Source organism: Anoplophora glabripennis, unplaced genomic scaffold (assembly GCF_000390285.2).
Source record: "Anoplophora glabripennis isolate ALB-LARVAE unplaced genomic scaffold, Agla_2.0 scaffold566, whole genome shotgun sequence".
NCBI classification, from domain to species: domain Eukaryota; kingdom Metazoa; phylum Arthropoda; class Insecta; order Coleoptera; family Cerambycidae; genus Anoplophora; species Anoplophora glabripennis.
In genome coordinates, this window is record NW_019416687.1 from 209,855 (window position 1) to 222,654 (window position 12,800).

General features: G+C 31.0%; 1 protein-coding gene across 1 annotated transcript; it reads right to left on the reverse strand.

Moving 5' to 3' along the window:
- Positions 1-10,142: 10,142 nt before the first annotated feature.
- LOC108911757 (ras-related protein Rab-9A) lies at positions 10,143-11,953 on the reverse strand. The gene is made up of 4 exons (XM_018716769.1): positions 11,843-11,953; positions 11,488-11,739; positions 11,116-11,313; positions 10,143-10,522 (listed from the first exon to the last, which is right to left on the reverse strand). The coding sequence occupies exons 2-4, from the start codon at positions 11,668-11,670 to the stop codon at positions 10,259-10,261; spliced, it is 645 nt and encodes a 214-aa protein (XP_018572285.1). The 5' UTR covers positions 11,671-11,739; positions 11,843-11,953; the 3' UTR covers positions 10,143-10,258.
- Positions 11,954-12,800: the final 847 nt, after the last annotated feature.

Here is a 12,800-nt window from a genome sequence, read left to right on the forward strand (position 1 = left end):
CTCTATGGACCTCATTGTCGGTAGAAAACCTTTTTCCACTCATTACTGCTTTCGGAGAAGAGGAAATATGAAAATCAGAAGGTTCCAGGTCAGGGCTGTGAGCGGGATGGTTGATCATGTTCCAACCGAATTAATCCAAGAGTTGCTTTGTGATGTTGGCTGTGTGGGGATGTGCATTGTCATGAAACAGGCACAGTTCCTTTGTTATCCCCTTTTGTTCTGTATCGCTCTCTGTAGTGTTTCACAGTACTGCGTAGCATTAATTGTTTTCTTCTGGGGCAAAAAGTCAGTGAGGAGAACTTTTTTATGGTCCCTAAACACAGTTGTCACGATTTTTCTGCTTTGTTCATCATGAACATTCGTTCTGCCAGCTTCATCACACCTTCCTCATAAACAGTTTTGATTTAGTTAAAAATGTGGAATGGCACCTTTCTCTTTGCAAGAAGAAACTGAATTATGCTTCTTACCTTGCGGTTGGCGGGATTTGAAATAGCTGCATTCATCTTAAGAAGCACTACAACAACAGTTCTCAACTAACTAAGAGCAATGAGCCCGTGTTTTATTCTCAATACTTTAGCCTTGAATGCAGTATTGCCAACCTTGTCGAAAACAAAAACCACATAGCATCAGTGTCGTACTTTGTAAATATGCCTCATATTTTGCGACACTATATGCTCTATTCTCTAAATGGACAGTTAAGTCGGTCAAAAAATGGAATGTGTTGCATTTCTTTTGTCGGAACTATTGTCCAGCTGCGCATGTTTATTTTTGTTATGTTCATTTCCATCAACAAAATGGTCATTGGTTGTCCGTCTCTGTTAATTCTGATGGTTTCATACCATGTTAACATAAATCAACTTCGAGCCATAAATTGTTACATGTGTAATTAATAATCGACTTTAATTAATAAACAAAGCAACCCATGGCAATCAGCAGCTGACTATTTTGTCGATAGTTGATAGAATGTCACACATACTTATGAAAACGCACAGACAAGACCTTGTGTTTAAAGAAAATACTCGGCTGCCTACTGTTTGCCATTAAGAGGTGACTTGAATCGACAAAATTTCTTAACCACGACAAAGTTATGGCAAAATATTAATTTAAAAAAGTACTTCGCGGTTATGTAACTTCCTTAATGATGAGTATTTTCAATTTGGCCTGTGTTGCATTTTTATAAACAATTGACTATCTAGCGTGTGTCGGTCTTTGACGAGGCACACACATTTCTTGTCACCTCTGTTTCTCATCAAGTGTAGCGTTTTAGTGTATCATATCATACCGTAAGCTAAATATCGCATTGTATAGCACTTTTTATATTTAATGAGTGTCTCTCATATCCTGAGCTGTTGAAATGCATTCAGTATCTGTAATAATTATTTGTGTATGATCCGTATGGATTTATTTTTGGAACCTGTAAAAAGTGAGAAAATTGAATAAAATAAGCCTAGGACAAACGTTCCGAAATAAATTGTACAGTGTATAATTTTTTTGACATTCTCATTACAGTAATTGTGGTTGTTCAACTCGGCTTGCTCCAGAAACTATAACCTTGTTTCGTAAAATATTACGATTAATAGGTGATTATGTAAGTAGGCACCTCAGATTTTTACTATTTCAGGTAAATGGTTGTAATAAAAACTACTATAAGTTTCAAATGTATCGACTCTTCATTTTAAACATGAATTTAAAAATAAATGGGATATTGAATAATGGTGCCAACACTTTCTCTTTTAAGGAAATATTTCAAATCATACTTTGTTCTACGATATCTAAAAATGTGTAATTTAAGATATATTTTAAATTTTAACCAAAATGTTTTTGCAGACAGAAAGAAATGTTTTATATTAGTTTCTATTTTTCAGTAACTAGCATTTTCCAAATTTTATTGCTGTATCTCCTATATCAATATTTTAAAAATTATACAATGACCGCTATAAAGTTTGCACCGTTTTATCACCAAATCGGAAAAATTTGGTTTAAAAAAAACTAATAATTTTTACTTGTCTGAATAGTAAATAAGGCAAGTTAGCTATACTGGGAGATGTTTGGTTTAGAAGGAAATCATAATCAAGCAAAATTTTATATTACTTCAATGTTTTTTCCCATAACTGAAGGAATTAGTTCTTCGTTTTGCAAAAAACACCATAAAACATCAAAATTATAAGTAATCGTGATAGTGAAATTAATTGTCAACATTTTTTGTATTTTTGTAAATTTTTCTAATTAAATCTTCAGTATACCGTATAAAACAGTTGCTAATATGACAAAATTGTTCAATTGGAACATTTAGTTTATTTTTTAGTAAGCGTTTAAAGTAACAGGTCAACCAATAGAGATTTTTTGGCACACTTAAATATTACAGCAAATTCCATGTATTACCTTTTGAAAAATACTTAGTAAATGAAAACCCAAGTGATTTCCCAGCAAAGTCGTGAACAATTTTTTTTAAACAATAAAAACTGCAAAAAAATGAAATTTTTTCGGTTTTTTTGCAATATCTCGAAAAATAATTATGGAATTGTTTTACTTTTGTAGAGAATAAAAAAACCTATAAAATGGTTTTTTGTGTGCCCCGATTGGTTTATTGTTCACAGAGAGAGTCTGGAAAAACCTCTAAAATAGACCTTTTTTCAAAAATTTATAACCGTCAAATTTGAAGCTGGAAAAAACAATTTTGCGGAAAATGACAAATAATAATATGTAGTTTAGTCGTGCGCAAGATGGTTTCTGTCCAATGCATAGTTTTTGCACAATTGCATTATAAACAAATTAGTCTTTTTTTGCACAGTGTGGCGATTTATCAAAAATGGTTCGATTTAAATTCTGAAAAGTCTGAGAGTCCTCCGCTTGCTGCTTCCCCACTACCGCTACCCGACACTGGCTCGAGCATACTTTCAATCGTTTGGGGCAACTTTCAAGGGCATTTTTAGCATATTTCCCATCACCCAGGCGAAAATCCGAGATATACAAATTGGAGATTTTGTCGTCTACTTTCAGATGCCGTTTTCAGAATTTAAATCGGATCATTTTTGATGAATCGCCACGCTGTGCAAAAAAAAATTTGTTTATAAAGCAATTGTGCAAAAACTATGCATCCGACAGAAACCATCTTGCGCACGATTAATCTACATATCTGTTATTTTCCACAAGATTGTTTTTCCAGCTTCAAATTTGACGGCGTTTTGAATTTTTGAAAAAAGGTCTATTTTAGAGGTTTTTCCGGATTTCCTCTGTAAAAAATGGACTGATCGGGTCGCACAAAAAAAACATTTTATAAGTTTTTTTATTCTCTACAAAAACCGTATTGAGTTTAAGACGGTTCCATCATTATTTTTTGAGATATAAAAAAAACAAAAAATTTAACTTTTTTGCAGTTTTTATTGTTTAAAAAAAAATTGTTCACGACTTTGATGGGGCAATCACTTGGGTTTTCATTTACTAAGTATTATTCAAAAGAAAATACATGAAATTTGCTGTGATATTAAACAGTAAGTAAAAAAGTAAGTAAGTGTAAAAACAGCCTCTTTTTTCGCTCTATTGGTTGGCCTAAAGGTGCAGTTTCGGTGGTGCGTCTGGCGGCTGCGGCTCGCGACTGCGACTGAGCGCAGCTGCTAGTCGCGCGGGGTGGGTGTTTACATTGGAGCATCTAGAAAAGTGTGACTGACTTGTTAGTCTACGTCTGGTGGTTAATATAATAGGTTCTCATTGTTTTATTTATTTGTTTTAAATAGGGAAAATGAATGAGAAAGATCTTATATATCTGATTTTATTAGAAAAAGAAGATTATGAAGAATAGTTAAAACAAACCTTATTGCACAAGAGGTGTGACGCCCATAATATACAAACAACGTAAGAGGGAAGGATATTTCAATAACCCTTAATGCTCATTTAAAAGAAGATGAAATAAAGTTTAGTGATTTTTTCGTCGATTAAATCCTAAACAGTTTAATTTTGTTTGGGGAGTACTTCATAATTAAAAAGAGAGATATATTTTGGAAGTTCTTCTACTAATATTTCATCTTCATGTGCAGAAAATCGTGCCATTTCTTCACTGCGACTGCGGCTAGACTGGTCCCATAGGCAGTCGAGTCGCCGATGTTGCGACTCAATCGCCAGCGTTCGCGGCTGGAACGCCTCACAGTTGCCACGTGCATCTAATATGCATTAAAGCAGTAATTTGCGACCAGTTGCAGTCGCTAGTTGCAGCCGCCAGACGCACCACCGAAACCGCACCTTAAAGGGGCTCATTTGAGAGATATAGTAGTCATGTAAAATATTACAAAAATTTTTATGGACTGGCTATTGTGTGATAAATATTAATAATGAAAAACAAAATAAATAGTGCTCAATTTAGACATTTTAAAGTTTCAAAATAGTATTGTTTATTGATAGACGTAGAGCTAGATCAGATTTAAATTGTTTTTAGAAAATTCAGTTATTCAGAAATTAATCTTTAAATGCATTCGATCAAAAGTCACTTGATATCAGTTTACATATTATTTATTTTGTTTTCTTACATAATTTAACAAGAATTTAATTGTTTTTCGACTAAGTGCTGAGAGCTGATTATTATTAAAATCAAATCATAATGTGTTATTTTTTTCATAACTTTTGTCACTTCTACTGAATTCTGTTTTATTTTATACACATTGAACTAGTTTCATTTATGATTTAGATCTTACTTCATCGACGAAGAGATAATACATTTAACAATAATTATTAGTGGTGGCTGATGAAAATTAAAGTTATCAAATTTGTTAATGTAGTGTGACGCCCATATTTTTTTTAAGGGAAAATTCAAATCATTATCAACTGTTAGATATGAAGACAGTTTTTTTATTTTTCATGAAATTTTTATTTAGGAATGTTAGTATACAGGGTGTTTATCAAATACTTGTGCAAACAAACTTTAAACGTGGGTCTGCAACGGTTTGGTTTTTGAGATACAGGGTGTCCAAAAAAATTTCATCACGCGCTTTTTGTGAATTTTTATTTTTTTCAAATTTTCACTAATTTGGTGATAGTAATTCGTAAAGTGATAGAGTAACATAGCACATGACTCCTTTTCACTTGTTTTTCAAAAACTTTTAATGATTCAACTAACAAAATTTCAACGCAGGTTTAATTTTAAACCCGTTTTTTTACAGACTGGCTGCTTTCAGCGACAAAAACTAAGAGTATCTTTTGTACATAAAATTGAGTGGAGAATAGGTATGTTTAGTCAAAATTGACATGCAGTGCGACAAAAAAATTATGGTTATTTAAATCCAGGTACAACACTGTATGTGGCGCCTTCTAACATAAAAGAAAAAACGAAGTAAATATTTGAGTTTCTCGTCAACACTACCAGTTCCCCGAATTTCGTCAATTTGCCATGTATTGAACAAAAATATTATCAAAATACCAAACAAAACTTTCTTGGCCCCCAATCTCAAGAACCAAATCTTAAAATTAATCAAAGATTCACCCTTTGAATTTTATACAAATACTTAATAAACACCCTGTATATCAAATTAAAATTCAAATAGGTGTAACTTCAAAGAAAATTGAATTTTGTGAATAAAAACGTATAAATTGAAACTATCAGTTAATTATGAAATAAAAAAGTATGCATCTTGCACATTTTTGTGCACTTTTTTTGAAGTCATGGAGGGGGCAACCTCAGTTTTAATTTTTTTGTCATTTTAAATTTTTTGTTAAAAATTCTCTATATTGTGAGCATATAAATAATGTCTAAAGAATAAGTATAGTTTGTTCTTTATCGGAATATGATCATTGTAACTTTCACCAGCCTCCACTAAAAATTACATCTTAAATAAAAAAAGTATTTCTAGGCTGGTAGAAAAAGAAATTTTTAGAGTAAAATAAAAATTAGTATTTTTTCTACAAATTCATCATAACCCTGGAGTAGTAAAACTAAAACTAAAAAAAAAAATAGACGAAGAATGATGAATATGTTTGATTGTATGGCCAATTTTTATATGAATATGAAAAATGTAAGCATATGACTGATATCTGTAATATAAGTTTAGTGTCTATATCCTAGCACTTTTATTTTGCCTGTACATCCATTAGAATTGCATTTATCTTACGGTCAGTTAGTCTAAAAATAGTTTTATAAGATTATTTAACTTTAAGAGGAAAAAACAATTCATCATTTGATGAACTCTAAAACTTGCAGTCATCTTACTTTTCCTTACAGAATCATGACAGGGTGTCCAAAGCATTGACGGCTTTTGAAAATGTCGCTTTTTGAAGAATTTCAGGAATTAGACTTGCAATCGCTTAGTTTATAACCCCCTCTATATGCGAGGGTAAACTTTCTTCAGAATCAGACATTTTTGGAGTAGTTTTGCAAACTTTTGCCTCAAATCTGATCGACGGTAATCAAAACACAAAAACTACTTCCATAACTTCTGTCAAATACTTTTCTTTGTATTTATTGTAACACATTGAGACGTTAAGTTGTTAAACGTGCTAACGACATTTGTAGGACATGTTAGTTTTTTTCTGGTAAAAGGTAACAACGCAAATAAAAAATATTCAAAGATATACATCCAATTTATTCTAAATAAGACACATTGCAGTACAAAAGCTAACATAGCTAAATATCTTACTATTTACAGTTTGTTTTTCTACAAGCCAACTTTTGAGGAACTACATGAAATGGTTCGCCTAAAATTGTTGCCGCAATTCAAAAATACTACTCGTGCCGTGTGAAAAACAGTTTTTGAATTAAGGCAGCAAAAAGATTAAAATATACAGTACTTTTTAAGTTTTACCCAATATGACGGGCTTGATGCACCAATAAATGTGGAAAATAGAAAATGTCATTGATTATCTGAAATTATAGATCGTACATACTATCACTAATAGGAGGAAAATTATTCTCTCAGACTATCTGATGTGATTAAAATTAGGTTGCTACAGTTACGATTGGGGAAAAAAAACATAATTTTGCATATCGCCTTTTGCTCATGGTAACTTTCATCATATAAAAAATTGTCTTCAAATACCGAGTAAAATGTTATTTTAGTCTTTGGAATTCAAATAAGCAAATAGCAGTGGTGACTGGCAGTGAAAATAGATGTGGTCATATTTTGGTAATGAACTAGTTTTTAGATGATTTCTATATTCACATAAGAAACTTTTATGTTGAAAGAATTTCAAAGAAAAATGTTAAAATTAGGGCAAAATATTGTTTTCGTAACCAATTGATGCAATCAAGTGGCTTTTAATTTTTCACAAAAATTAAATTTTGGTACTATTTTATTTTTCAAATTTTATAATTTTAACAAAAAATGAAAATTTTGTGAAAAATTAGGATACACCTATTCGTGTCTATCAGTTAATTGCCAAAAAAATATACTGCAATTTTTTTCTCAGAAAAGTTCCTATACAGGGTGTCCCTAAATAAGTGTCGCAACGGAAAACTGTGAATTCCTCTTGAAAAGAGGAACATTTTTTTCCTCTTCCATTCTTCTCTCCAGGCTTTCATTTTCGGGATACACAGTATCAAAGCTTTTTTTCAGATTTTTGCCAATATCTTAGAAATCGTTTGAACTACAGGACTGAGCTTTTATACACACATTACCACTATTAATAGCTACTTGTTGCAAATGCTGTTAAATTTCGTTAAAATTTTTACTTATTTACTACTACTATTTACTATTATTTTACTTATTTACTACTATTTTTTACTACTAAATTATTACTACCCAACTTTTAAATTACAAAATATTTTCGAAACGTTAGCAAAATGTTTGTTTTTGTTCATAAAAAGTCATTTTTCTTGAAAACGGTTGACTTTAGAGCAATGAACTAAGAGAACTCTTTTTGTGTAAAATTCATTGGCGCTTCAGAATTTGCTATCAAATGTTAATTTTTCCAGTGGCGTAAAAGTTAGAAGGAAAAAACCCTTACGATACCTTAAAATCTCCACCACTGGCACGTTCAATGAATTCGAGAAGGGTGCGAAAAAGTAGCTATTAATAGTGGTAATGCGTGTACAAAAACTCAGTCCTGTAGTTCACACGGTTTCTAAGATAATGGCAAAAAATTTGGAAAAAATTAAAGTTTTGACACCGTGTACCTCGAAAACGAAAGCCCGGAGAGAAAAATGGAAGAGGAAAATAATGTTTCTTTTTTCAAGAGGAATTTACAGTTTTCCGTTGCGACACTTATTTAGAAACACCCTGTATGTTATAACCACTTTAATTTTTGCCAGCCACCACTGCAAATAAGTAGACTGCTGTGTGATTCTTACAGTTTTGCATCAGTAGAAAATCTATAAATTGCGAATGAAACTGTTATTAATTTTCAAGATGCAGCAAATATAAAGGAACATACTTAAATATAATAGCCCTTTGCTTCCAATTCAAAATAATTTACATCTTAGACATATATTTTTTGCTACTAAATTTAGATTTTAAAGAACATTGTCTATTCTATCAGTTTGTGACTACTTATCTGCCTACAGTACTATCTATTACTTTTTTGGAAATTATACTTGCGTTATATCAAACCAAAAGTTATTCTGTCAAAAATACTGTTAAAACTAATTAAAAATAAAGACAAATCTAAATTCATTTCATATATAGTAAGTCCTTATTTTTGTTTTAAGTATCAATAGAATTTTTAAGGATTTCTTATAAAAATTATTTTGCTGTTAAGTATGGGTGTCGCTCTTAAATGTGATACAAGCCTGCAGCTTCTTTATTTTTGACCAATTACAAAAAAATTTTTTTAGAATGTAGGATAAAAAAACTATCTAACTATAATGCTGCTGTTTTTATTAACGCAATTCACGGCCAACTAGGACGCGTTTTTTTGACGTCAAAACAGCTAAATGGTATTAGCGATTTTTTTTCCAAAAAAAATTGCTAATACCAATCAGCTGTTTTAATGTCCAAGTCTTAGTTGGCCGTGAATTGCATTAATAAAAACAGCAATATCACAGTTAGATAGTTTTTTCTACCCTACATTCCCATATAAAACTTTTTGAAACAGGCCAAAAAATAAAAAAGTTACAGGCTTGTATCATATTTAAGCGTGACACCCTGTATATAATTTTATGTAAAAATGATTATGTATTTTCAAAACATAAATCACTATTCAAAGCATGATATCTTTAAATTCAATTAACATAATTCGTAATTATTAAATACATACTTTCATTACCAGTCACCAATATTTATACCAAGACTAAGAAAAAATGTAATTTTTTAGTCTATATCTATGCAATAAACTTTGTTCATTTAAATCAATATTTAATAATTACGTCCTACAATTATTACCTAAAAAAAATAACAAGCATCTACAGGTAAACCAAATTCATTCGAGCCCTGAGGTACGATGCGCAGTGGTAAAGTAGTTAGTAAAGATCACTTTCATCTAATTCTAGTTCATGCGTGCTCTCTTTTTGACTTACGCATTTCAGGGCTCAAGTGAAATTTGTTCAATTGTATCGTAGCACCATTTTTAATTTAAAAAAATATGGAATGTACAACACGAGGACGATGATATTTATTTTGTGAATCTTTAAGTTTCCCTGCTTTATATAATATAAAAATCATTGAAAAAAACCTTAAAAATAAATCGAAAATATCATTGTCTTTTCTTTCACTATGTTAATCATGTTTTTGTAAAAATCTATTAAAACAACAAATAATTAAAAATATATGTAGAAAAAACGTCTAAAATATTCCAAGCGTTCAAATTTATAGTTATTCAAAGTTTAGAGCAATATTTTTAGCATTTTGTTATAAGTTTTACTGTTTGTTACATTATAATGTTTTAAAGTTACGCTAAATTATAAATCATAGTTAACAAAATAACAATGCACAAAATTTTAGGGGAATAAAAGTATTTAAAAAAATAAATAAATAGTGTCGTTTTTGGTAAAAAGAATACTGCTAATTGCTGTAAAATTACATCCCATAAATCAAATCACGATATCACATTTGTGTAAAATTTGTTTTGTGGTTGAAAAAAGTTGCTCGGTAATGGAAAATATCAAAGAGGGAGCCACTAATTAACACTGATATGTGCATTTTTACGAGGCTGCTCCCGTTATTTATAAATCACATAGAAATATGTATTTAAACGATAACAGTATACTCGTGCACAATCAATAAATATTTCACAAACCAAATAAATTTAATGATGGTTTAAGCAAAATACATTTCCACTGAATTAAAGATTGCGTCAATAAATAACAAACAAAAAATACTTCAGGTAAAAATAAACAAAGTACTTATTCGTCCGTAGCTCCTATACAGCACGATGTCCGGTTTTCGGATTGCTTCTTGGTCAAATCCACGGTATCGTTAATAAGGGGTTCCGTTCTGTCGGCTCTGGACTCAAGCCTCAACCACTGTTGCACGGCCATCTTAAACGCCTCTTGCACGTTACTCGCATTTTTCGCCGAGGTTTCTATGCAAGAGGTTATCGAATTTTCATTGCACCAGGTTTCCATTTCCAGTTGGGACACTTCTCGCTCTTCCGACGGGACGTCGGACTAAAAAATAAGCTCTGATGAAGGTAGGTAAATGGCTTTTTTAAATGAAAACAGACTTATTACAGGTAGTGATTTCTTTCTATTAAAATACTAATTTAAAATCTTTTGGATAAACTGGTGTTTCTATTGTAAAACCAAAAGAAAGTGCATAAAATCATTATTATGCAATTTACACCTAGATTTAATAAAATAAAAAAATAAATGTTTTTTTAATAAATTTGTTGTTTTGACAAAGTAAAATTTAATTAATAAAAAGCCATGATGGAAGTTACACTACCAAAGGGGATAAACCCTCAAATCTAAGGCCCTGGTAATTAAAATATATGATATTGTTCTGTAAGTACTTAGGCATTACCGTAACAAATTTTGTAAAGTTTTATATTCGTTCTTGAAATATAAAAATAAAATTTTTTTAATCGAAAACAAAAGGCCTATATCTCGGAAATGGTGTATTTCCAAACCTAGGTTTAAAAAGTTATTTTTAAATAAGGAATTCCTGTTAAAGTTCGTGCACATCCTTGTAGGACAGCCTACATATTAAGAATTTAATTTATTACGAAAGTAACCCATTGTGTGGAAAGTGGAAAACTCACTTTATTTCCAATGCAGACAAATGGAAATTGGCTGGAATCCTTCACATCTGCGTAATACAAGAACTCATTTTGCCACATTTCTACATTCTTAAAACTTGATTTATCGTCGACAGCGTATGTCAACATGCAAATATCGCTACCCCTATAAAAAGGCGTCCTCAATGTCTTGAATCTTTCTTGGCCTGCTGTATCCCATATCTAAAAATTTGAATTGATAAAAATAGCTTATATTGTGCGTAATTTCTATTGTACTTTTTAAGTGCTTTCTGATTAAATGTGACATGTGAGATAAATTCTACAAGGCCAAGATGTGGTGTGTCGAATATATGCATATATTATACATTTTGTTTTTGTTGTTAAAAATATACTAACTTGTAAAGTGTAGGTATCTCCATCAATATCAATATCTTTGTTCAGGAACTCAACTCCTATTGTGTGAAAGGAATGTTCATCGAATTGATTTGAGACAAATCTGTTCATTAAACAACTCTTTCCAACTCCCCCATCACCCAAAATCACTACTTTTAATAAAGTATTTTTGTGTGCAGACCTCATGTTGTTTTTCAGTCGACTCGTAGAAGTTTTGAGATTACTTGCAGATCACATAATAAAAAGTTTTTCCCCCTATTACAAACAATAAGAATTTATCAAATTTAAGCTAATATTGACTAGAATGACTCATAGCTGCAACTTTTATTTAATTTTCCACGTTAAAATAATTTCTTACCTTTTAGTTGATTAAATATGATAATATAATTTTCACTAATTAATTAACTGTGGTTTGCTGCATTTTGTTAAGGAATATTTGTTATATTTGACTTTGACAACACGTCAAGTGTCAAATGTCAAACGTCGATAATGTCATTAAAATTTAGTTGGGGTACGTTTTGAAACAAAACTTCTTTCTGTTGTATCAGTTGGTTCACTCCAGTTTGCTCCAGTGTAATTCTTTTTTGCTCTACAGTGCAAAGAAGAGTGAGACATCGCAGTACTCTACTTTTCTTTTTTGGCGTTTACTGCTCGGGCTCTAGAGATGGGCAAAACGACTCTTTTCGGAGATTCGTATCATACGACTCCATTAAGAATGGGGAGTCGTACTGAAAGATTCGTATGTTTCGTATCACTACTCCTGGGCTGTACAAGTGCGTGATACACCGTGTCACTGATACAAAATACAAATACGAATAATAAGATACGCAAGCATACGCAAACTGGTTTACTGGTCTTAGCTCCCATTTCTCGTTTAGTGTGATAAAAGTATAAAAATTAGTAACTTTCCGGTATAAACAACAGTAAAGTTATAAAATGTTTTTTATTTTAATATATAAAATATACAAGAAATGTTTAACTAAAAAATATTTTCTACTAAAAATAAATATTTATGTTATTTAAAATAAATAAATAAAAAATTAAAAAAAGAACTAAATCTTTGGTACTTTCTTAATAAAAATTGTAAAGCATATAGGTATACCGGATAATAAAAACAATTTTGAAATATTAACATAATTAGAGTTAAAATTTATAAATAATAACTGTGAAACTTATTTCGACTTAACCTGGTACGTCTTTCATTAATAGTTTGCCCACATTTTGAAAAAATTCTCTCTGATGGGACCGATGTAGCTACAACGCAACAGAGGTTCGTGTTCGTATTGGATAGTGTTCTTCTGTTATTCTAGGAAGGA